General features: G+C 46.6%; 1 protein-coding gene across 1 annotated transcript in view; it reads left to right on the top strand.

The window, feature by feature from the left end:
• The window catches only part of PEX14 (peroxisomal biogenesis factor 14), a 117,805-nt gene that overhangs the window by 85,232 nt on the left and 6,259 nt on the right, over positions 1-26,314 (top strand). Inside the window, exons 4-7 of the mRNA XM_074377459.1 lie at positions 6,585-6,713; positions 21,761-21,846; positions 24,851-24,953; positions 26,136-26,233. Of these exons, the coding sequence (XP_074233560.1) occupies positions 6,585-6,713; positions 21,761-21,846; positions 24,851-24,953; positions 26,136-26,233 (416 nt within the window). The remainder of the gene's footprint in view (positions 1-6,584; positions 6,714-21,760; positions 21,847-24,850; positions 24,954-26,135; positions 26,234-26,314) is intronic.

The raw sequence follows: 26,314 nt of genomic DNA, 5'->3' as shown, positions 1-26,314 counted from the left end.
TAGGGCTCCAAGGGAGTACGTCTGCCTTGTAGAGTAACGTATCGGAAGTAAATGTGCAAAAACATTGGATCTTGGTTGATTTGTCTGTGTTATTGATAGTCCTGGGCACTGGCTCCTGTGACCCCAGCCTGTCCGATTTGGAATTAAACTGCCCCCTAAAACTTGCATTTAGTTCACTGCTAAAATAGTCCTCCTGCGTGCTCCACTGGTGGTGGCTGCGGAGCTTGCCTGCTCATGCTCTGCCGTTTTCACCACTAACCCTTTGAAACCTCCAAACTTGGGCTTAGTTGAGTTTTTACATCTCTCTTCTGCCTCTCCAAGCCGCACAGAGATCGTCTTCCACTGACATTAGGAAAACAGAGCTGCCTTCTCTTTTAGATTGACAGTGGACCAAGCCTGCCGGGTTTCTCCGTCTCTAAGCTAGCAGCGCAGTACGTTTTGCGCTGGCTTTTTATTCAGTGATTTATACTCGCAGACGTGGCTGGATGATATCCAGTGTCCTTTTGTCTTTGTGTTTATTTTTCTCGCACATTTAATGTATTTAAAGGATATATTGTCTTTATGGTTCACTGGGATAAGGAGGGGATTGGTGCAAGTTTTAATGAGAGGTCCCTGGCTCTCTGTGTTGAGATGAGAATTATTTTCTTGGTTAGATATCTTTCTTTCTTTCCTTAGGTGGCAGGAGGCAGTGTTTTGCTGCTTTTTGAAATAGCATTTCTGCCTAACGATTTTTAGAAGGATACTGAGAGGACATTCAATTTCAGGGCATCATCAGCAACTTTTTCTCCTGTTGTTTGAACTTTCCTCATTTAAGGAGAGGGGAGAGTGTCCTGTCTTGTTCTTGAATTTACATATCAAGATCAAGATGGTGGGAACCAGCCCCCACCGTTGGATCAATTTTTCTAAAAACTCTTTCATTCAGGGTAATGATATTTGGAACTAGTTTTCTCAAAAACTGTTTTTGCTGCTTGGGAATAGTTAATTAGCAGAGAAGAAAGCATTTGGCTTATTTGCTTAATATTTTAACCAAGTGAATTAGACAGGTTGGGGGCTGGGGGAGGGGATAAGAAAGTGGGTGGGGGAGGCCCCATAAACAAGGTGATATATAATATTTTTTTTGTTCTCCTTTTAAATAAATACCGATCAGCTTTATGTTCAGAGACAATAGGAGCCGTTGGCTTAAATTTGCAGTTTACTGTATTTATGGCTGTAATATCAAGGTGCTGCCGTCGTAATTTCATGCCCCAATGAGAAGAGCAAGGTCGAAGCAAATGCTTCCATCGGCATCTGCTAACACACTAACTCATAAACAAGGCCCGGCTGGATCAGGTGGCACGGAATAATACAGGCTAATGAAATACAGCACAGCTTTCCATTACTGTTAGTTTTTACAGTGTCGTCATTACGTGTAATTTATGTTTAAAAAATTCAATTTTATACAAGGCACTGGGAAATAGGGGTCTACAGGTCATCCAACGACTTTTAGAGGCTCTGAGAGTCCTTATTGTACTCTACTGTTCCAACAAAATGTTAATAAAATAAAATAAATATACTTTTTTCCCTTTTCCCTCCCCTAACCTTTTCTGAGAGAGTTGATTTTTCTTTTAATTTGGGGAGTATTTTTAGCCAGCCATCTTCTCTGCCTCATCTCCTCCCAGAGTGTGCATGGGCAGATACGTAGTTGTGCTCTGAGAGAGGTGACCCTGCTCAGTCTCCCTGAGTCCCAGATGAATCTCCCAAGCCCTGTGAATAGAGGGACCATGGTGGCGGAGGAAGACGGCCCGAGTGGCCAGTCCATAACTGCTATTGGGTGCCACTGGCCCTCTGGCCTCATTCCCTAATCCCCGTCAGACTCAATGTTTATAAACGTTTATAAACTTGGGCTGGGCTGGAAGGGACTGTCAGGCGTTCGTCACCTTGCTTATTTCCAAACTATTCCTAACCCTGCTCTTGCGGTGGTTGTTTGACCTGAAGGATTCAGAGAACACTGCTGTCTGCTGTCATCTGTCTTTCTGCTTCACCTGCATAGAGCTAGGTCCCGTGGTAGTGCCCAGCGGTCACTGGGGATAGCGTTGAGGTCACTTATTCTGAGAAGCCCTTGCACAGCCAGTCCCACAGAAAGAAGTCAGCCTTCCCCAGCGCCCAGTGTTGTCTGAGCTGAGTCGTGGGAAAGGACCCAGCGGCGCTGTGCTCTGAGCCAGTAGGCTGCAGCTCACAAAGTCAACCGCTTTGGTTTTGTTTGCATTTTAATAGAAATCTTCAGAAAAAGAAAACAATTTCATCTGTCTCCTAAGGGATAAAAATAAGCAGGTGTAGCGGCCCCGAGGCCATTCACTTAAGTTGCCACAGCAGTGACTCGAGGGCTTTATTAATCAATAGAATGTAGCTCACTTGATCTGTTCCTTTAAAAGAATCCTCTTTTAAAAGGAAGTGTTGGAAAAGAACTCTCTGGCCCACCGTTGACACAGGAGCAGTCTCCTGGTAAAGGAAACTGTGTGGGGAAGTAGATTCCAGAGAACTGAGGGAGCTAGAAGCCCGCCCTGACTCCGGGCGCACGCAGCTCCGTTGGAATTGAGAGCTCCCAGTTTTGCAGGTCAGGCAGCTGTGGTCTTAAAGGTGAAATGACAGTCTCTGCCTCTCAGAAGCAGGCATCCTGCTCCACCTGCTCACCTTGGATGAGTCCCCTCGTCCCTTTCTCCTCCTCTTGACTGAAGCTAGTGAGTGGATGGAATAACTGAGCAGGACTTTCCAATAACACAGTTTAATTGTCAGTGTCACAGACTGGGGGAGGGGCTGGTAGTCCCTGGAATCCCCAAGTAGCAGAAGTGAAGTTACTGGAAGAGCATCTAAATGCAACGTGCTAGGGATACCAGATCATGCGGTTGACACCCCAACTAAAAGGAAATTTTAGGCTTTATTAAAATCGGTTAATTCTTCCAAAGGCAGCAGCTAAAGGATGACTTGAGGCAGGGAGGGGAGGGGAGGAGGTTTGCCTGCCACAGGATGGTGACACCCTTTCCTCCCATCTCTGCTCAGCCCTTGCTCAGTCCCTCTGCGGTTAGATTATTCCTTGCAGATAGCAATCAACTGGAAGGAAGTATGTGTGTCTAATTTGCATGAGATTATTTAAAACAAAACAAAAAAAAGGTCTGCATTAGTCAGGGTGATGGTAAACAACGCAAAGAGATGCCTTTTATAATATAGCCCGTGTCTCAGCTTTCAGAGCCAAATATAATTCACTTACAATTGGCAGTTTCCTTTATTATTCCTTTTAACCTTTTGGATTCTGCAAGGTCTCACTCTAAGCTCTCCACTGTTTATCTCAGTGGGGCTGGATGGGAACTGGATGTCTGGTGTGTGGGTTCTGGGCAGTACCCCATCCCGGAAGGCAAGGTCCTTTCAGTGCCAGGAGCTGATGACTGGATAGATAACTATTGTGTTCTCAGAGGGGTGACACCCCACCCCACCTCAGTCTTATGAGCCCCAGGAGAATCACTTGAGTCTTGTAAAGTCCTAAACCTGGTCAGTCTTCCCTAAGCTGGGGAAACTCGAGAGGAAAAGGCCACTGAGGGAAGCGTAGGCACCAGTCTGTGAGAGGCTTTTGGATTTATTTGATTAGAATAAGATAAGGTCACTCTACCTTTGTCACTCTGGTGTTGTTTAAAAAGTTGTCCAGGTGTCATTTGCAGGTAGGACCCAGGCGTTCAGTTCCTGTGTTGTTTTGATATGGCTCCCAAACAACATTCATTGGCTTTTCCCTATGGATGGGGTGCTGGTGGGGAGAATGTGGGGAGACAGTTTAGTCCTGATATTTTCTTTAACAAAATTGAAGATTTAAGACATCATTTCAGAATCTGCCATTTGATGTGCCGTAACTCTGTGCCATGGTGGGAAGCCATAGGCTGGAGATGGAGAGCCGGGGGTTCCACCTGGAATTACCATGCCTTTACTAGTATGATTTGAGGCATATTTTTCACCCTCTTTGGGCCTCAGGTTTTTTTATCTGTTAACTAAGGGCAATGGCTAGGATAATGGCCCGGCTCTGACATTATATTTATTCAGCAAGATCGTTAAAATGCTTATTTTTTGAAAAGGAGAAAAATGGTTCATTTTCTGTAACAAAATCAAAGTCCTGACTCTCTGGAGAACCAGGGATATCAGAATTCCAGCCAGTGTAAATTTAGAGCATCAGATGGTAAGGTGTCTGTAAAACAAGAGCTTGGAAGGAAGTGCCGATGCCCTTTACTCTGCGGCCTCACTGGTGGGCTCGGCTGCAATAATACAAGGAACATGTTTTATTAGGAAAATAGGCTTCGTAAAAGCTCGGGGCCGGAGGGCAGAACAACGGGCGGGGAGTCCTGTCCCTTTAACCGGCTCCAGCTCTTGGGGCTGCAGCACAGCCTGTAACTTACTGTATATTTCCCCAGCGTTAAACATTATCGTACTTGTTTATATTTGAAAGAGCCAAAAGGGAAAATGAGAATGCAACTGAATGCTCCTTTTGGGAAAATTATCCTCATTTGCAGCCAGCGGATGACAAGGCGCACGAACCACCAGGTTTGTAAAATTCCGTTGTGTCCGGTGACCACCAGGCTCGTGCTGATGTCGCACGTGCCGCTTTCTTCTCTCATGGCTGCTTATGACCAGTTAAAACAGTATCTTTCCTACCAGAACTCTGAAGGGGGTTCCCCTTCCTACTTAGGAGGAGTGACTGGCAGTTGGTGCACAGGCTGGAGCCCGAGAGGAGTTTGCTCTGGGAAACGTGTTCTCCGCCTTTGCTGGCTCGTCTGTCTGTACTGCCCCTGTTCTTGGGAGGTGAAATCACAGTAAAGCGATCCTTTTGCAGCAAGGTGGGGAGTTAGGGAGGAGGAACAGCCCTGTCTAGCCCCATGTGCTCAAATTCAGCTTTTGTATTTAAAGGTGCTAAGTGCCAACAAATGATCCTCTTTGCACCCTGCCAGCCTTTCATCTGCCCCGTCAGTCTGTCGAGAGGATGATGCACTCAGGGCCAGCCCAGCAGCACTCAGACTTCACGGGGGTGTAGCCTTGCCCACCGCTGACTAGCTCTGCTGCGGGCAGAGGAGGACGAGAGAAAGAGATGCAGTTTTAAATGGGGCTAGACCTCAACTGCTCAGTGCAGAGAGGAGAAAAGAAGGTCCGGGCCATTTAGAATAGTTCAGGTATTCTCCCTTGACCGCTTGTGGTAGGCATGAAAAGTTTGAGGGACGGCTGCAACCAACTCACACGCCAATATGGTGCAAGGCAGTGCTGTGCTTTCGAGCATTAATGTGCTCCATCTATTAGCCCCTTGGCACAGAGCATGAGGCACCATGCTTTGGAAGATGCTGATCCTCAGAACCTCCTTGTACTTCATCTGCCCCCAGGGGCAGATATACCATGCTGTGGGCCTATAATGGAGAGCTGCCGACCAGATGTGGGAAAGCTCTCGGCTCTATTTCAAAAGCTCTGTGTTGCGGCTGGACTGGATGTTGGGATTCCCAGAACAGCACGGGCGACCGGAGTGCTCTTCTGCAGACTGGCAGTGACCTCCCACCTGCTTCTCCCACTCACAGCGGCTAGAGCACTTCTGCACACACAGTCCCTCCCCTGCTGCCCCGTGGGAACGTCCTTCTCACACCTGCATGCCCCTCTTTTTTGCGATGCTCTGTGTTGGTTGGTATGCTCGTCCTCTTCCGTCCCACAGAGCCAGCGTCTCTGGTCTGCCTCAGACCTGTTGAAATATTCCAGCTGCATGCCCACTGGAAGTGTGGTCTTCATGGGTTTTTCACTTGCTTTTTATTCCTCCGTGAGCAAATGCTCTCCACACGTCTTAGCCACTGCAAATGGCGCCCTGGTATTTCCTCATGTCCCTGGTGCACTGTGGTTTAGAGTGTTAGGAGGATGGGAAAAAAGGGAAAGAGAAAAACTAGCCAAAGGCGATATAGGCAGCTTGCGATAGGCTAGAGTAATAATCATCTGAAAGTTTGGGCCTGGCCTTGTTTTGATCTGTTTTCTTGTTTTATTTTCTTCTTTACATTCTATATCCCATTCATACTAATCACAGTCAGTCCTGATTTTTCTTTTTATTTCTGCATTTGTCATAAAATAAAGCAAATTATTCCCATCTTCAGAAACGATCTAGACTAATTAGTCGTCTCACCCAATAATTAGTTTTTTGTTTCCCTGTCTGTTTTCATGCATTATTGTTAGTTTTTTCCCCTCTTTTTTTTTTAACACCATTACAGATTAAAATGAGCCACATTTGCAGTTGATGGTATCTGTTTTCGGGGGAAGAATGGAGAATTGCAGTACGGAGCGACTTCAAAAGCAGCAATAAACTCAAGGATAAATTAAGGAAATTGAATGAGCCACATTTGGAAGCAGTGTTGAGGCTAATATTCTGTCGCTTAAGGTTAAATTGCAACTCTGAGAGAGGTTCCGGAGAATCCGAAATTGGGGAAGCAACTTACCACAGGATTCTAGGCATTCTGTGACTCTAAGGTCTTTTCTCAAGTGAAGATTTTGTTGCAGCCTTGGACACTGCAAAAGGTACTCACCTGTGATTATGTCCTCTTCTCCCCCAGGGCTGACAGATGAAGAGATTGATTTGGCTTTCCAGCAGTCGGGCACGGCTGCCGATGAGCCTGCGTCCTTGGGCCCAGCCACACAGGTGGTTCCTGTCCAGCCCCCTCACCTCGTTTCGCAGCCATACAGTAAGTCACCCGCTCAAACTCCTGCTTTAACCTTGATTGGGATTCAGGACTCTGGCCAAAAAGCAGCGCTTCACATCTCCCAGACTCAGTAAGCCGGGAGAAACTAGGCGTAGGAGATGGCGCTTAGGTTTTTCCAAAAGAATGTGACATACCCAAATCCTCTTCTAGACAGACTTCTAAGCAGGTGACAAAGGTTTAAGAAGAGACAAGGGACCAGAATAAATGAGTTTATTGTATTATTTCAAGCATTTTGGTTTCAAGCAAGAGTGTAAAAGTATTCATTGGTTCTGTTTCCATTTTCTTATATCAGTGCCTTTTGCATGTTACTGTTTTACTAATAAGAACATAAACCTTTGATTCATGGGTGCATTCTTGTTTGGTCACTGAAATAACTTGTCTCCTAATTTTATTTTTTGGAGTTAATATTAGTAGATTTAGGCTAGCCTTCCCCACCCCACCGCACTGTCCTTCCTTCCTTCCTTCCCCTGGCTATACCATGTATATTTATGTGGTGGCAATCTGTCAGAGAATTTTAGATGAAAATGCGAAGCTCCTTTTCAAATGTAGCTTGTAATTATTACATGAGACTATGACCCATGAGAGGTTTTTTTTTTAATTTTTAAATGAAAGCTACTTTAGGAATAAAAAGATTCTTCAGTAATAAATGTGCACTTCCAAAATATAGGCAGAACCCCTTCTTTTAGTCTCATGAAAAGTCTCAAAAGGTTGAAATTGACTTCAAAGCAATGGAAAATTGCTTGGTTTTGTGTGTTTAACATAAGATCTCAGCCTTGGATCTGCTGTCTTTCAAAATGCCTTTTCTGTAATTGTCTTCATTTTAATTGTCTCTCAGAAGTTTTATTTTTTCAAAACGTGATTTAAAAGTTCTAGATATCAGATTTTAAAAGGTACAATTTAAAATGCCAGACTTGTTTTGACCCCCACCACGTGGCCGGGAGCTACCTTCTGCCCCCCATTTCACTGTCTTCCTCACTGGCTCAGCCACAGCTAGGGAAGTGCAGTCATCCGTGTAGATAGCGCAGGGGCCAGGCAGTGGGTTAGAATCCGCTTTGTGTGTCACAGATCTCATTTAGATACGGCCTTTCTTTTGCTCTCTGGATAAGGCTGAATGGGTGAGGCTGGGTAGCACGAACTCAGGTTGATCTCATCCGTGGTCGCACAGGTGTCACGTGACCTCTGAGGCCAGAGCCACCGCGCTCAGTGGGTGAGCCTTGCGCTGGGGCTGCCGAGTCAGCAGCAGCTGCTTGCCAGCCTGGGACTCGTTTCTCCTTCCTGGCTAGCGTTCTGTCCGATCCATTGTGTTGCTTTGGGTCACTGAACTATACTCTGTGTGTCGCGAAGTCTCCACACTTTTTCTTTAGTTGTGTCCCTGGGCCCAGGCGTCTGATGGGATTTGTTGAGGAAGGGCAGTGGCAGCTGGGGTGCAGAGTTTTCTAAGAGGCACATCTGTTCTATTCCAGCTGTTTTTCCTCCATGGCTTAATACCAAACAGGTCTCTCGGCTGCTTGGAAACTTCTTGCTCAGAACTCATTTTTCTGGTTGGGCACAAGTTGGCCTAAAACATGCGTTTGCTTACTTTCAGTCGGCACAAAGGGTTAAGCTGCCAGTCTTTCTGAAAGAGGCAGAAGAACAGGGCTGGGAGGGGCAGTTCCGTCATTTAAATCATTCTCCTGCCCAGATCTCTCTGAGAAAAAGCATTAGGCAGTTAGGTATTTAGGTGGGAGTATTTTTAAGAGTCTCCCAGCCCTAAAAATAAAATACATCTTCTTAGAGACAGACTCCTTCCTGCTTTGACGCTAGTGTAAAAACAATGGTAATGGTAATTTTAAGTACCTGAAGTTTTTAGTTGTCACCGTGGCGCTTCATTCTTCTTGCACCGTTAACACTGCTCCTTTCAGCTCCCAGATGACTCTACCTCTTCACTTCTGTACTTTTGCCAAGAGGTGTCAAAACTGCTCCAAAAAAAAAAAAAAAAAAAGCTTGATTTTGATTAATATAGAGAAACAAGACTTTGCCTGACTGATAATAAAACTGATAAATGACATTTGAATTACTTGTAGCGGTAATTTATTACATAAAATATCTTTTATTTGACATGCGATTAGTTGCTGGAAGCATCACTCAATCTGACTAGTTTAAACATGCTCTGAAATGAACCCCAGTAAAAACCAGGGCTGTCTGCTGCTGGCGTTATGAAATATACTAATCCTGGAGTGAGGAAAAAATCTGACTTTAAATATTTAAATGATTAATTGGGTTTATATATTTTTTTACCTTTCTAACCCCCTTAATTACAAGCAAACTCAGGGGAGTTTCTGAACTAGGTGTGCAATCTGCATGCTTATCACCGAGGCATTGTCTGCGTCGGGGAGGGATTTATGGCCTCCATTCATGTGCGTTCCTGCCGATTTTACATCTGGAGCTTGGGCAGCCCTTTCCTTCCCATTTCTTGGCTTTTTAAGGGCATTCCATCTCTGAGCCCAAGCCTAGAAAATGGGATTTTCTGGGCTTAGCCCCAAATGTTCATGTCTCACGGAAAGGTGGCTTTTCTGAGACCACCCCGGGGAGCCCAGTGCTCCCAGATCCTCACCTCTGGACTTGCCCGCCCCCCTGCTCTTGGTGGCAGGTGTCCAGCTCAGTGCTTCTTTTGATATCTCTGCTTTTTGGTGAATGTGGTTGACCTTGAGATGTTAGTAAATGCCAGTGTCAGCAAAGAGAACATGGAGACCTACCGGTTCAATCCATCAGTGTTTATTAAGCACCTGCTGTATGCTTGGTACAGTATTATGAGAGCTTCAAAACGTGATCTTTAGGAATCTTACAGGCTCTCTGGGAGAGATAAGACAAACTCTTAAGAAAAGGATAATAATATAAGACATTGTGATTTAATGCCAAAATTAATTATACCGACAAGAAACTCCACAGGAATACAGAAAAGAGAAAAATTAATGTGGGCTGGAGAAGTCAGAGAAGGCTTTGTGCAAGTGGTAGAAGGTTGACACCAAGGGGAAGCGTGGTGTCACCCAGTGTGAGGATAAACCAGTGTTGTCAGGGCCTAAAAGAAAGTCAGGCAGAGCTCAGGGAAAGTCAGGCTGGAATGTGAGAGGAAGTTTGACATCCTCTGTTTCTCATTTTGGTTTCTTTTTGTTCGATTTTGAATCAGGAATCAGTGTGTCTGTGTTTATGTGCAGAGCCTGCCACAGTTCTCAACATAAAGTCCTGATAAATGCATGATTGATCCATTCACTCTAGGATGATTTTTCTTCTCTCCTTCCAGAGAGACGAGCAAAGTAGCTTTGAGATACAAGCAGGGCCAGTGTGAATTTTGTACGGTAATAATTTTTCTTAGGCTTAAATATTTACACCCCTCACTGTCTTTGATAAACAAATTAAGCTTTTTCAAAGACTGACCTGCAGCTTCAGTTGCCTCTTCTTAAAATAGGACTTAGATGTCTGAGGTTGGTGGAAGGCTTTGCCATTCAGTAGAAATCCTGAGAGAGAAAGTGTGTTCATTTTCAGTTTCTTTTATAGCCCTGTTTAGTAGCATAAACTTTCCCTTGATTATCTTAGTTCACTGAGCAAGCATTTATTCTTGAAAGCCTGTTGTGTGCCAGGCACGGTGCTAGACTCTTAGGATGAGCCGAGTAAGAAGTCCTGGCTGTTCACGCTCTGCAGGTGCTCCTGTCTGGTAGGAAAGGCGGCTGAGGGAACACAGCAGTGCTGTGAGGTCAGCCCCGCTGAGGGCGGCAGTGGTGCAGGCAAGGTGAAGGGGCGCTTCAGAGAGCAGGGGCTGCATCACTGGACCTGGGGGATGACTGGTTCAGTGACTAGACAGGATGAACCGGAGCAGCCAAGCTAAAGCAGAGCCATGTGGACGTGAAACCCTGTGATGTTCAGTGGCCGCAGCAGGGGGTAGAAGTATCAGAAGAGTCATTACCCTGACGGACCACAAAGTCACACGGGTTTTTTTTTTTTTCACTTAAAAATGCATTGTTTAGTTATTTTTGAGGCCGTATTACCTATTTGACCATATTATTCTTAGACTAATATTAAAATGATTTGTACCATCCAAGCAGATGCTGCATGGGGAATTGGAGAAGACACCCCAGGAGAGCGTTGGGTGAGGCCAGTGTCCAGATGCTCCCTTTCAGATACCTTCATTCTGGCTGGGACAGAGGTTCCCCTTGCCTCGATCAGTCCCGTGCCCACCATCACACGCCACTGAAATGTGTACTCACTTCCTATTAAACTGTGAGTTCCTTGAGCTCAGAGGCCTTTTTTTTCCCCCTAAATCTATGACTGGAGGCTCTGACTTAGCAGGTGTTTTAGAAAACACTTGTTGAATGAATAAATGGTGGTGGAAGTGTGCTTGAGAATTGAAAGGCTGCTGAGTAAGACCATCAGCTTGGGGGCAGGGGGCGGGGGGAGGGGGGTGGCCAGGTGGCCAGTCGGTGAGGCCTTCTGTGTGCTTGGCCGTGCGGGCTGCAGAAGTAGAGGATAGGCCTTGCCTTCAGGAAGTTTAATGTAAGGGAAGCCCCGGGCTTGGGGCAAGACAGCGAAGACTCTCTGTGCCATCCTGCATGGTGTGAGTGGTGAGAGCTTTCAGGATTTAAGAACAAAGGAGAAATCCCCAGGGTACTGGTGTCAGGCCGGGTCTGTGGAGGACTCAGCGAAGTTGGGGTGGGGCCGGGTGAGCACCTCTAGGGGTGAGTGTAAATGAAGGCTCGAGTGAAGACAGCCTCTCTTTGCCTACCATTTTTTCTGTCAGTTTAGCACACAGCTCTCACTTTTTGCTCCAGAGGTTACTGGTTTGTGTATGAAAAAATCATTTCTGTAATTTTGAGGAAATTGTATTTTTTCTTCTTTTGTCCATGTGACTGGTTTAGACTAGCAGCTCTTCAAGGGCTGTCCGTTCCGTTTGCTTTGTGTTACGCCTGGTGCGGTGCCTCGTGGGTGTAGAATAAATGCCACATGCAGACACTGAAGAGGCAGGCATTGCAGTAAAGAACTTTCCTTAGATTTCTTAGACCACTGGAAGAGTCTAGCTAGGATTATCGCTGTGTTGACAGTGCAGCCTGTGTTAGTTATATGAGAATCTGCAACAAATAAGAGAAAACTCCCAGATCGGCTTTGTGGTTGTCAGGGACCTCTGCATCTCTCACACTTGGCCGGTATCCATCTCGTGCTCCAGTGTGACTGCTCCAGCTCCAACTGTCCCCTCCGCCGTCCAGCAAGCAAGAAGCGGGAGAAGGAAGGAAAAGGGCAAGGCACCTTCTAGGGACACGTCCTGGAAATCGCCCACATCACTTCTGCTTTCTCCGCATAGGCCCAACCACATGGCCATGCCTGTCTGCAGGGAGGCTGAGAAATGCAGTCCTTATTCTTGGGGGGGGCATATTTCCAGCTTTCATAGCCCATAGAAACTTGGAGTTGGAATTAACACTAAAGTCAGGATAGTGGTTACCTCTGAGTGGAGAGCACAGGGCTAGCTTCACTGGTGTTTGGAAAGTTTTAACTGGTGAAGTAGGCAGCTTTGGGATTGCTAATTTTGGTGTCATGTTTCATAACATCTAAATATTATATCCTATTGTATGTATCAAATATTATGGGTGCAATTTAAAAAGTTGAAATAGAATTTTCACATCTCGCTTCTTCCCTTGGTCTCAGCTGCTAACTCAGCAGAGAACTTAGAACCTACCATGCTGGGTATTGTTCTCAATCACTGACTTCCTTTTGCTGTCTCTCTTTAAAAAAAAAATTCCTAACAGACTTAAAAAAAAGTCAGCTTTATTGAGGTATAATTTGCATAGAATAAAAATACACCCATTTGATTTGTACACTCTGAGTTTTGACAAGTGTACACCCCCATGTAGCCATCATGGTGTAGAACATTTCCAGTCCCCCTGAAGGTTCCCTGTGCCCCACAGCCCCACCCCACCCCGACTCTGGAGCAGCCCCTGGTCTGCATCTGATTGCTCCCCTTTAGGCTTACCTTTCCTAGAGTTTTACATGAATGGACTCATGCTGTATGTCCTCTCTCGTGTCTGGTTTCTTTCTCTCAGTGTCATGTTTTGGAGATCCAGCCAAGTTGTTGTGCGTATCAGAAGTTGCTTCCTTTTTATCATTGAGCCGTCTTCCACCGTAAAGACGCACTGTGGTTTGTTGATGGGCTTCGGGCTTTGGGCTGATTCCAGTTTTGAGCTGTTAGGATAAAGCTCTTGTGAACATTTGTGTACAAGTCTTTGTATGTTTTTATTTCCCTTGGGTAAATGCCTAGGAGTGGAATTGCTGGGTCATATGTTCAGCGTAAGTTTCACTTTATAAGAAGCTGCCAAATGTTTTTCAGAGTGGTTGTACCATTTTACATTCCTGACAGCAATGTATGAGAGTTCCAGTTGCTACAGATCCTCATGAACAGTCGATGTTCTCAGTCTTTTTAATTTTAGCAACTTTAATGTGTGAGTAGTGGTGTCTCATAGTCGTCTGAGTTGACATTTCTGTGAAGACTAATAATCTTTTTATGTGCTTGTTGTCCATTTGCATATCTGCTTTTGTGAGTGTCTGTTCCAATCTTTGTCCATTTTAAATTATCTTCTTATCGAGTTGGAAGAGTTCTTATGTATTCTAGATTCAAGGTCTTTGTCAGGTATATGCATGGTTAGTATTTCCTCCTAGTCTGTGGCTAGCTTTTTCTTTTTCTTTATGTTGCCTTTTGAAAAACAATTTAAAATTTGATGACATCCATTTCTCTCTCTCTCTTTTTTAAACAATTCATGGTTTTTGTATCCTATCTATGAAGCGTCACTTACCCCAAGATTGGAAAGATTTTCTTCTATGTTTTCTTCTAGAAGTTTTATAGTGTTAGCTTTTATCTTGAAATCTGTGATTCACTCTCAGTTAGTTTTTGTGTATGGTACAATGTGAAAGTCAAGGTTCATTTTTCCCTAACGGATATCCAATTGTGCCACCACCAGATGTTCAAAAGATTATCCTGTCACCATTGAGTTACGTTTCCCTTTATCCAAAAATAATTGTTTATATATGCATGGGTCTGTGTCCAGACTTATTTTTTTTTTAGTTTTTAAATCTGTTGAAGTGTATTTTATCTATTATAAAACTCACCCATTCCAAGTGTACAGTTCAGTGATTTTTTTGTAAGTTTACTGAGCAGTGCACTTATAAATCAGCTTTAGAGCACTTTCACCCCACGTAAGAGCCTTGGTGCCTCCTCCAGCCTCAGGCAACCACTCACCTACTTTCCACCACTATAAATTTACCTTTCCTGAGCATTTCAGGTAAATGGACTCATACTCATCACTCAAGTGATCCCTTGAGCCTGCCTTCTTTCACTTAGCATAACATTTTTGAGATTCTTCCATGCTGTAGCATGTAGCCATACTTCCTTCCTTTTTATTGCTGACTAGTATTCCATTATATGGATGTCTGTCAGGTCCTGCTTTGGCTACAGGAATCACGCTGCTATGAACATGTGTGGGCCAGTCTCGTGTGGGCGTCCGGTCTCATTCCTCCTGGGTAGCCATCCAGGAGTGCGATTGCTAGGTCATATGGCAGTTTTATGTTTCTAGAGTCTTAATTTTTTTCTTTCTAATCAGCTTTTTTGAAGTATAATTTATACACAATAAGACTGATCCACTTTAAGTGTACAATTTGGTGAATTGTATACATTATAATTAGCTTGTAACCAACACTATAGTCACAATATAGAAAATATCTGTCACCCCTCAAAATTCCTTTGTGCCCTTTACATCGTCCTCTCTCCAATTTCTGGTCCGTGTCAACCAGCAATCTACTCTCTGTCACAAAGTTCTGCCTTTGAGAAAATTTCCATGTAAATGGAATCTTTCAACATGTAGTCTTTTGTGTCTAGTTTCTTTACCTTAACATAATGTTTTTAACATTGACCCATGTTGAGATAATCGACCTACCTATCAGGTAGTAAAATATTTTATATAAGTACATATATTTATATAATAAATTAAAAAAACATATTTTATAAAATAAATATATTTTAAAAGTATGTATATATCAGGTAGTAAATATTTTAGAGTTTGTGAATTACACATGTTTTTGTCACATGTTCTCCCCCACCCTGCCCACCCCAGATTCTTTAAAAATAAGAAAATCATTCTGAGCTCACAGCTGAATAAAAGCAGGATGAGGTGGGACTTGACCAGCCAAGCAGAGCTTGCTAACTCCTGTTACTCTGTTGTGTGGTTATTTCACAGTTTATCCTCTGACCATTGATGGTTGTTTGGGTTGTTTCCAGTTTGGGGCTTTTATGAATAATGCTTCCACAAACATTTGTGTACAAGTCTTTGTGTGCACAGATACTTCCTTTTTCTTAGGTAAATATGTAGGAATGGAATGCCTTAGTCACATGTTAGGTATATGTTTAACTTTGTAAGATATTGTAAAACTATTTTCCAAAATGGTTGTGCCATTTTACATTCCCATCAGCAGTGTGTGAGAATTTCCATTGCTCTACATCCTTGTCAACACTTGGTATTCTGTTTTTAAGTTTAGCCATTCTAACATACAGGTATTAGAATCTCATTGTACTTTTTAATTACTGTTTCTAAAATGGCTAATGATGTCACGCATATTTTCATGTGCTTATTGGCCATTCATGTATCTTTTGTTAAGTGTTTCTTCCAATCTACTGCCCAGTCTTTTTTTGGGGGTGTGTGTGGTGTAATTAGGTTTATTTATTTATTTTATTTATCTATATTTTTAATGGAGGTACTGGGAATGGAACCCAGGACCTTGTGCCTGCTAAGCACGCACTCTACCACTGAGCTATACCCTCCCTCCTGCCCAATCTTTTTAAAAAACTGCCTTGTTTGCCTTTTTGTCATTGAGTTGTAAAAGCTCTTTATATATTCTGGTTCCGGGTCCTTTACTGGATATATGTTTTGTAGGTATTTTCTCCCGGTCTGTGGAGGTATTTTCTTGACAATGCCTTTTGAAAGCAAAAGCTTAAAATTTTGATGATGTCTGTTTTATTCTTTTTTTCTTTTTATGGTGCATACTTTTTGTATCTTAAAATGTCTTTGCCTATGCCACGGTTGCGAAGATTTTCTTCTGTGTTTTCTGTTTTCTTGCAGAAGTTTTATAGTTTTTGCTATTTTGTTTAGGTGAATGATCTATTTTGAGTTAATTTTTATATATGGTGTAAGGTAAGGGTATCCTTACCCTCCATGAATATCCAATTGTCGAAGCACAGTTGTTGGCAAGATTATCCTTTCCCCATAGAACTACCTTGGTCTCTGTCAAAAATCAGTTGTCCATACAGTCATGGGCCTATTTCTGGACTCTCCTGAATCCTTACAGTTTAATTAGAGCTCATATTTTTTAATCGTTGAGTGAGAATATAGATATACCTCTTATGTCCTTCCTGCCTAAAGATGACACTGCTGATAGCTTTGCAGCCCATGAGAGGTGGAAAATATCATCTTCCAAGTGAAGACAGGTCTTAGGTTTCCAGATGTGACTGCTGTCGGGCTGCTGTGGTGCCTTTGCCTTCCAGGCTGCCTGGGTGCTTCTGTTCAGAGCGGAGCTGCTCTGTTTTCTAGTCGCTGCGCCGGTCTGCCTTTCTGACCACTGCCTCTGGTGCCCTTTGGCTGGTCACCACTCTCCATGCACTGAGCCTGGTGCTCCTGTGCTGTAACAAGCACTGTCTGGCGGGCTGGCTTCATTCCAGGACTTCACTGTGGTTGAGCCTTTCTTATCATTTAATTTTCAGGGTGGCTTGTGAGAAAAGCTGATGGGGTGATTTGAGAAGCTCAGTATACTGCTGTGTGGAGTCACAGTTCCAGCCTTGATGAGCCTGGAGGGGACCACGGCGAGGCTTGCCTGGTGCCTGCCCCTGCCATGCCCCACGCTCAGGACACCAGCCTCCGCAGGGACTGGATAGTTTCTCCCTGCTGTCAGCTAGCACGTGCTAGCACATCATAGGTACAGATCATCTCAGCAGGATGACTTGGTGACAGCTTTTAGCTCTGTATTGTTGATGAGTCTTTGCTGGATTGTGGGACTTCCATGGTGTCCATGAGTCTCTGACTTTGTGACTTCAAGCTCAACATGGCTGTGCTGTGTGCGCGATTCCCGGCCTCACCTGATGATGTTTGTTCTCACCTGCTAGGTGAGAATCTCTTGGTTGATTGAGCTATAACTAAAGGAATTAAGTAATGTTAGTTTAGTTGATGTTCAGTGAGTGGTTAAGGAGCCAGGGTCTCCTGCCCCTGACGTGGCTGCCGTACACTGTGGAATCACCTGACACTTGAGCCTTTGGGCAGGCAGACCCCGGGGACGCTGTCAGAGCTCAGGCTAGTTGATGGAGTCCTTGGGAGGTTAAGGAAGGCATTGGGTTTTGAAGAGCCCTACCCTCTTCTCCCTACAATAGTTTGACCTCTGACGTCGCTGCAGCCTAAGACATACAGGCAGCCCCAGAAATGCTGCCACAGTTCACTGTCTCTTCATTCTCAAGAGAGGCCAGTGATGAGGCTGGTAAAGTGCTGTGCCTTTTGGTGAGTTGGCTAGTCGTGCCTGATGGGGAGGTGCTGTAGACAGTTTGAATCTGAATGCCTTTAAATGTATCATTGTTCCTGAGTTCTTTAACTCTAACAAAGCTCTGCCACCTTCAGTCACATGGTCGGTGCTTGATAAGAAGAGAAGAGAAAACTGTCTTTGGGAGCCACCTGGTTGGTGGTGTGGTACCAGGATCTCTGACTTCAGGCTTCTTGCCTGCTTGCCCCCTGGGCTGCCGTGTCTGCAGCTGGGCATCTGCTTCAGACTGGAGGCTTTGAAGCTTTTGAAAAGCTCATTCATTCCATTTCTCTTAATTTTTTTTGGTGGGGGAGGGGGAATTTATTTATTTAATTTTTTTTAAATGGAGGCACTGGGGATTGAACTTAGGACCTTGCTGCCAAGCACGTGCTCTACCACTGAGCTACACCCTCCCGCCCCCCGTTTCCCTTCCTTTTGAGTTAGAGCAATAGAGCGACTGGCCCCATTTTCTGCCCTTGACTGTATTTTCTGGACATTTGGGAGCACAGTGACAAGCGGCTGTAGCTCCCAGGTCTCTGGGTTCCCTCACTGGGGGGTCTGCACTGGGCTTGGAAAAAATTGGCCCAGGGTGGGCAATGGGGAGGGCTCCAGTGGTCATGGCTGGGGGTTTGAGCCAGTTTTGGGTTACGCCGGGAGCTTTCTTGCTAGCCCTGGTCTGTAGCCTTTGAAAGGTGTGCAGTGGATAAGAGTTATCTCCATCTCAGTTTTTCTCTTTTTTCATTTTGCCACAAGACAGAATTGTATCACACATCTCCAAAACGAGTAAAATGGCATTTCAGCTTCTTGTCTTTATAGACTCTCTGAACTTTAGGAAAGATCATTCTGGTCCCTTTTCATTAATAATGAAAACCAGGGGGCAATAAAATGTTCTTAGCACGAGCACGGCAGAAGCAGGGAGCAGTGTGGGGGTGAAGGTGCGGCCGGCACGGAGCCACAGGTGTTTCTTGGTGCTTGAGGAGGTCAGGTTCCCAGAGGTGGCAGCAGCTGCAGGAAGGGTCCTGGTTCTTGGACCCCTGACCCGCCAGCATCTGCTCAGCCTCAGCCCCAGCACCTGTGGTGAGAGGCTGTGCGTCTCCAGGCACGCATGGGATGTTTGCAGGAAAGAATGCAGCAGACTTTGGGTTCTGGTCCAGTTTGCAGCCCAGTTGCAGCTGTTTTCTTGTAAGATATTTATTGGGTATTTGAGAATTCAGTGGTGAATAGAGCTTTCTGGACACGTGCCATTTTGAATGCTCCCTTGTGGGATTTTGGCAGCCCAGATGGATGTTCTGGGTGTGGATTAAAGCCCTCTCAAACAGTGACTTTCTTGAAAAGTGGCAGGGTTACTCTGTCTTTGCTTTGTCCTCCTAAAAATGAACTTGCCTTGGAATCAGGGCTCTCAGCAGAGCAGGCTGAGACACGAGAGGTACCTGCTTGGGCCTGGGAGCCTCCTGGCTTCTCAGGGTCACGGTGAAAGGTCCATCTACCTCAGTGGTCTCAGTGCTTTCCATTTAGCAAGCAGCACTTCTCTGTGTAGATCTGCATCGGATGGGGTGGGCACTGCAGTTCAGAGCAACAGAACCCCCTCTGGAGACAGTGTTTAGACATGAATCCTGAGTGTCACTGCGAGCCCAGAAGGGGATGGGGAAGTTCTGGCTTGCCGTAACACAAACCCTGGAGCCCCAAAAGAATAGATTGATAAATTTATGTAAGCATGAAAACACTTATGCCAGAGAACACCATAAGCAGAGCCAAAAGAAAAATATACTGGGAAAGATTTTTGCAACTCCTGTCATAGACAGAGGGCTAATCTCCCTGCTGTATAAGAAGCTTTCATAAATTGATTAAGAAAATTGATAAAGAAATAGAGTAGAAAAGTAGGGAGCATATAGTATATCAAAAAGAAAATGCAGATGAAAATATGCTCAGTCCTCACTCGCAATAAGATAAATGCAAGTTAAAGCTAGAATGAAGTTCTAGTTTTTTGCTCCAGCCTTGGCAGAAATCTGCGCATGTGATTAACTCATTGTGTTGGAGCGGCTGTGGGGAAACAGGTGGGAATGAAGTGGTTCAGCCCCCATGGAGGACCGTTTGGCCGTCTCTGACCCAGCCTCCTAGGCATTCCCATTTACAGATGTGCTTGTACGTATATGCGCGATGCCACGTGTACACAGTCATTGATGGCAGCACTGTGTGAAATTGTAAAAGACTGGAAATCATCTAAATACCCATCAGTAGGGAATTGGCTTAATGGAATACAATGCAGCTTTAGAAAAAAAGAAGAATGAGAAGTAGAGGGAAAGAGAAGGAAAATAATGTCTAGAGGGAAAGAGAAGGAAAATAATGCCTATCTGTGTTGCCTCATATGTGCATAAAAATTCTCTGCAGGATAAGGAAGAAACTATTGACAGTGGCTTTTGGTGGTGGAGGAATCCTCTTTGCAGTAGACTGATGTGTGCTGTGTCATGTTTGGGCTATGTATCACCTATTCAAAAACTGTAAACCAGAGAAGGGAATTGAGGGTCATGGGAGAGGCCACCTGTTGGTTACAGTTTGTGCAGGAGACTCCAGGGCTGGGCCACATCGGGAACCTTGTGTGGAATCCACAGGCGGGATCGGCAGGGGGTCCAAGGAGAGACTCTTCCAGGCTCTTCCATCACTGTTGTCTCTGCCTCCTGAGAGCCCCATTCAGCAGCTCAGGGAGAGGGTAGCATCTCCCTCACCCCCTTGGGGGTCTTCACGACTTACATCTCCTCTGATCATACCAGCAGCCCCTCCCTACTCCGTGTGCCCACATCCTACCAAGGACTTTAAAAACCATCCGTCACCTGCCCTCCTTTGGTCATGAAACCCTAGGATGTGACCAGTACCTCAGAGCTTGCAGCCCCAGGGGAAAGGGGAAGGCTGAAACGCCCGGGTGTCCGTCTCTGAGGACATGTGGCCTCGGGCTAAGTGTGATGCTCCTTTCAGTCCGCGAATGCGGTGCTCTCCTGCTTCACCTTCTCTCCCAGACTTGCTTCTAGATCCTAGTTCCTTGTCATAGCAGCGTGCCTCGGATGGGTGCCTTCTGGGTCACTTCCCATGGCACTGTGTCTGAGTCCACAGACTGGTTGGTGTCTGGCACCACCGATGGTTCTAGAAACGGTGGCCCATCCCCCACCTCACACACACACACACACACCATGGCAGCTCCCTTGAGAGGAGGCAGCTGTGTGGCCTGGACTTGGCTGCTTGGAGTGGACGTTCCAGGCGGATTTGATGCCTTCCCCTGCACCTCACGGAATTGCCAGGCGGCCTATCAGATTCTGGACCTAAAAGCACTTTGTAAACAGAACGTGGGGAAGGTTACGGAGTAGAGAACTCCCCTCCCCTCCTGTGGAACTAGAATTCGTTGGTGGGTTGGGGGTACTCTCTGTAATGAAGGGCCTGCTCCTATGTGAAGGCCGGCTGCCCATTTCCAGGTCCCCTGAGATGTTCCATCATGGTCCCAGTTCCTCTCACCATTCGTGGTCCCTTGCAGTAGCTCCTCCCACCTGCAGCTGGTCATGGGTGCTACCTGATGTTCTCCCAAAATACAGAGCTGACCACGTCCCTCCCTGATCCAGAGCCTTCAGCAGCCCCCACCACTTGTGAAATGACAGGTTCCCTGGGTGCGCTCCCCACCCGGCCCTGCCTTTTCCACCTGCACCCCCCGCCCCCTCTTCTGGCCAGCAGCAACCCTCCGCTCTCGGTGAGGCCCAGGGGCTGCCCCGTCTGCTCAAGCGCAGGTCTGTCCCTGCCCGTGCTCTTGCTCGTCCCCTGCCTAGAGCACTGTGCCCGGGACCCCAGTCTCGGCATCCTCCTCCTCCAAGGGGGTGTCTGCCGCCCCGGCGCTCGCACTGCCCTGCTGGCTGTTCTCCATCCCTCTCTGGAGTCACCAGTTCAGTGATTTGTAGGCTGTCTCCTCTTCACCAGGCTCTGTTTTCACAGAGTAGAACAGGTCAGGGGTCTCATCACCTCTGTCCCCCGTGCCCCCAACACTGTCGTGCACACCGCCAGCACCTCCTAAAGTTGAGTGAACAGGTGATGCAGCCTTTGCCCCTGGGTCTGAGGTGGCTCTGAGCACAGCCCTGTGTGTAGGGGGCATGTGGACGCACTTTCACCACACCCAGCCATGCTGTGTCAGCCTCACCGGGTCCTTTGTTCCACGAAAGTGAAGCCTGTGCCCTCGGTCTTCAGATGCCCACGCCGGCTCTCAGCTCCTTTAGACACCGCCACCCAGCAGGCGCACCGTCGAAGCAGGTGGTTCCGAGAGCCTGGGAGGTGGGGGAGACGCAGCCCAGCTGGTGTCCCGGTGCTCACGCACGGGCTCCCAGCGTTGCTCAGCCTTTGAGATGAGGAGACTGAGTGCACCTGCTTCCCTGGCCCCGGGCAAGGGCGCCAGCGCCGCTTCTCCTGACGCCCTTTTCTCCCGACCTTAGGCCCTGCGGGCTCCCGGTGGAGAGATTACAGCGCCTTGGCCATCATCATGGCAGGGATTGCGTTCGGCTTTCACCAGCTCTACAAGGTAAGTTGCCCATCCCCACACACCCCTTGGCATTCAGCCCCATTCTCCCCGGTCCTGGGGTGTGTCTGTGTGGAGGTGTGCAGGGGAGTGTGTGATGAACACCCTGGAAGGGGTGTCTGGTTCCAGGCCTGTCCTGCCCCCACCTGGGCGGGTGTGCTTGGCAGGTTCGGACCCTGCCTCATCTGCGGGACTTGGCGTCTCCTCAGAGCCCCCGCTGCACAGGGTGATCAACAAGCCACAGCCAGTACTCAGAGCAGTGCCCGGCACGTACTGAGCAGTCTGTACTTTTTTGAGAGACAGAATGGCGTGGTGGTTAACAGCATGGTCACTGGAGCCCAGCTGCCTGAGTTGCATCCCGGCTCTGCCACTTAGTAGCTGTGTGACCACAGGCTCGGGGTTTCATCTGTAAAATGGGGACAATGGTATCTACCGAGGCTGTTGTGAAGCTCAAAGGAGTCGGTGCTCCTTTGGAAAGTGCTCTGTGCCCACCCCAGCACATAGGAAGCGCTCTGTATGCTATTGTTCCACCTTAGTATTTAAAACCAGCTTTGAGAATCTCAGTACAATCATATTTACGGGATCTACTTTTTCCTCCTGTATATTGTGTTGGCATCCTTGTAAATCCAGGATTTTTCACGGACTTCATAGTCAGCCCTCAGGATCCCAGAGTTCATTGCTGACGACAGAGCTGCAGGCGTAGAGTGAACGTTGATACCAGATCCTAATCAGATACTAATTGCCAGGTCACCACTTTGATTTGAAGCAAGTCTTTTTTAGACATTGTGGAGCCAGGGGATGGCCCCAGAGACACAAGGTAAACAGGGGCTGGAGGGCTTAGTCTCTGTTGGTCCTGGAGAGACAAGCCCCCTTCTTTCTGAGGCCACCTGCAACTCCATCCCTCATTTGGTGATTTAAAAAAAAAAAAAAAAAGAATCTGAATGAATACCCAGACTCACTGTTGTCATCACTTTTAGCACATGAGGCATGCTGCAACATTGCACTCTGGGATTCTTAATTTTTGACTTAAGTGCAAAAGCTAATGACAGAGTTGTAGCAGAATATAATCTTTTCGGTGTAACATCTGTTCCTGAACTTGGGAATTTCCATGTCAGAAGCAAGGGGTTCTGGGTCCTGGGACTTTTCCCTCTGACGCGATGCCTCCCATTACCTTGTGTGCTGAAAGCCAGTTTCCAGTCACTAACTGCATACAGTCACCAGGAAGAAGAAAATGCTAAGACAGGATTCTCAAATTAACGTCCTGGCTCTACTGACTGGTACATGATAGTCACACGGCTGCCCTTGGACAGCCTGTGATCTAGTGGAAAGAGAAAGCGCGTAGCCCCCCTTGGAGCACAGCGGAGACATGAGCTATCATCAGTTGTTCCCATAAAGCTCTGATCCTTGGTCTCTGCTTTCAGAAGGAAGAGACAGTGAAAGATCAGTCACAACGGTGATGAGAATTTTTTAAATATCTGCAAAGTTAAAAAGAAAAAGGAGAGGCAAGCTGTCATCTTGTTTTGTAAATACATAATGATTTAGACTAGGGTAGTGTATGTGTTCCTTTCCTTGGCATTTTTGATCTTAGAAATGAAATTTTTAGTTCAATACACGCGTAAGAATTTCTTGACTTTTATACTTAGGAAATTTTCTACCTAGAACGTCAGGCTACATTCGATGAGTTTCAGCTCAGTTGTGGGTAGTAATTCACACGATGGTTGAAAAGCACTTTGCAAAATAAAAAATGCTTCTTTATGTATACTAAACAGTGATCTTCACCTAGGAGTTGCTCTTGAAATGAGTTCTCCCACAAACCCCTTGTGAGAGACCTCCTTTCCCTTCCCCAGTACGGAAGCCTTAATGGAGAAGTTGCTGTCTTTTCCTATCCAGGGCCCAAATGGAGTAAGAACCAAAGTTCTCCTTTCACACCTGCCACTTACCACACCTGCCGGCTGTGCACGGAGCTACCCCTGGTGCCACCCCAGTAAAGCTGGTGACTGGTCTCACATTCCTTAAGCGGGAGGGTGTCGTGTCGTGAGCTTTTGGAGTTCAGAACACATCTTTTATCTGGTTCTCCCAGCGGGCACCCTGCTGTCTACCTCCACCCCTTCACACCTCAAAGCTAGGAACCAGTTACCAGCTGTGCCCCACCTGCCTTCTCCCTGAATGTTCCGAGACCCTCGTCCTCCCCTCGTCTGGGTTCCCCATGTTCTGGGCCCCTTGTTTGGCTGCCCTGCAGCGTCAACGTCCCTTTTCCCCAAGGTCAGTTTCTTCTGGTTCTGTCTCCACCTCCCCCATCGCCCCATGTCAATTCTGGGAGAATCTGGCTGCATTTGTCTCTGATCTGAAGGAAACTTGTTCTGAGGATTCAAGGCTTTTAGGGAAAGACTGAGGTGTGGCCTCCTTAGATGGCCTTGGAATACCCACATATGACACCCTCCTAGTAAAAGAACCAGCGGTCCCACGAATCTCTTATGGATTTTGATCTTGTTTCTTGAATAATTTTTTGTTTAATTTTATTCATTTGTTTCTGAATAGATAATTTAGTCATATGGTTCCAAATGTTAAAGGTTCAGAAAAGTGTACAGTAAAACGCTTCACTCCCACCCCTCCCGCAAGCCACCAGTGGTATTACTTTCTGTATAACCTTCTACACTTTGTATCACACAACTTTAAAAGTAGAATTTTGAATGTTTTGGTCACAGAAATATTACCTATGGCAGTATTTAAAAAACGAAATAAAAGAACCAAAAAGTTCTCCATCCCAATAGGTCAAGTTGATTTTTCATGTTCCTGTTCCCTAGCTCTGGTTCCGATTCAGACAGAATTTTTCTGTGCTTGTAATCACAGCCTCGTAACTTTTGGATATCTTGGTCATTTACAGTGTTGGCGTAGGGTTTCCAAGAGCCGGGATTGACAGAGAAAGTTGGTTGGCAGAATCTGAGAGAGTGTTGGAGAATAACCCCAAGTACGTACGCGTTCCTCATGCCCGCCCTGCTTCTTGCAGAAATACCTGCTCCCCCTCATCACGGGCGGCCGCGAGGACAGGAAGCAACTGGAGAGGATGGAGGCGAGTCTCTCGGAGTTGAGTGGCAGCGTGGCACAGACAGGTAAAGATTAATGACTCCATCAAGTCACCCCTCAAAGCCTTCGCCGAGCAGCCCCTTCTCTGCCCCCTCCCCTCTCCCCTCCGTCTCCACTTTATGTGGTGACTTCATTTATCTGCTCTGAGAATCTGTTCACATTTGCAAATGAAGCCGCCGTCATTTCGGTTTAATTTGAAATTGCTTGTTTACTGTCGGCGCGGCCTCAATTAATTATGTTTTTACGGAAAGGCTCCCAACCTCAGAATATTAATAAGGGGAGTAAAGTGACAGCCTTTCTAAGGCTGTAAAGTTCATTTTTAATTTCTGCTTCTATGAGGTTTTCAGGGGGGTTTTCAGCAATTTTCCCCCTTCCCTCTAAGAATCCAACACGAGGTCAAGAGAGGCCGTAATTACTGCGGCTCCCGGGACCCCGGCCACCTCCTCTGTCATCGACTCCACGGGGCTCGCGTTCGTCACCCGGTGCCCCAGTGACGGCCCAGATTAGCTGGGACCTGTCGCGCTGGAGGTCGTTTTCTCCTTTATAAACTTGTTTACTGGATGGAGGCTCTGAATCTAAAAACTCAGGCAAATGGGAGAGCTGCCTGTCCCAGACAGGAGTCTGTCCCTCGGGGGCATGTTTGTGATGCCCTCAGAAATCCTCCGGAGCACGCCCTGCTGGCGTTTCTCCTCGGAGGCTGACAGTGAGGCCTGGACAAGTCGCTTGCCACCAGGGACCTCCGGCAGCCTCGGGGGTGGGTGGGGATGGCAGGAAGGAGCAGGAGGGAAGCAGCATTTGTGGTTTTTAACCACTCCTGGGTACGGTGGACCTGAGATGTCTCCCTCCCAGGATTGGAGGCTTTCCATGAGTTCCACAAGGACGCAAGGAGGCCCGGAGATGGGGATGCAGACAGTAGCGAAGTTGGAAGAGCCAAGCAAATTATAAGCAGATATAATTAGAGGGGAGAGGTTTTGGACGGATATACTGTTGACCTCAGACAACTACACAATAGAAAGATAAAGTAGAAATACTAGAGGTTAGATACAGTGCAGGTGGGTTACACAGAGTGCAGGTGAATTATATGGATTGCAGGGGGTGGGGGATGTGGGCAGACAAGTCAGATGCAGCAGCTTATAGGTGTGTGGACAGAGAGAAGGAGGAGTCTGTGTGTATCATTTAACAGAGATGCGACTGCTCTTTCCTCCCAGTGACACAGTTACAGGTGACTCTCGCCTCCGTCCAGGAGCTGCTGATTCAGCAGCAGCAGAAAGTCCAGGAGCTTGCCCACGAACTGGCTGCAGCCAAGGTACTTGTCCCTCATCCTCTGGTCCCTCCAGGCCCGGGTCCGCCCCGCACGCTCCTCACTCTGGTCCTTTGTGCCCAGTTC

The sequence above is a fragment of the Camelus bactrianus genome, chromosome 13, assembly GCF_048773025.1.
Source record: "Camelus bactrianus isolate YW-2024 breed Bactrian camel chromosome 13, ASM4877302v1, whole genome shotgun sequence".
NCBI classification, from domain to species: Eukaryota; Metazoa; Chordata; class Mammalia; order Artiodactyla; family Camelidae; genus Camelus; species Camelus bactrianus.
Note: the sequence above shows the minus strand (reverse complement) of the source record. Positions and strands in the feature narration are given on the sequence as shown.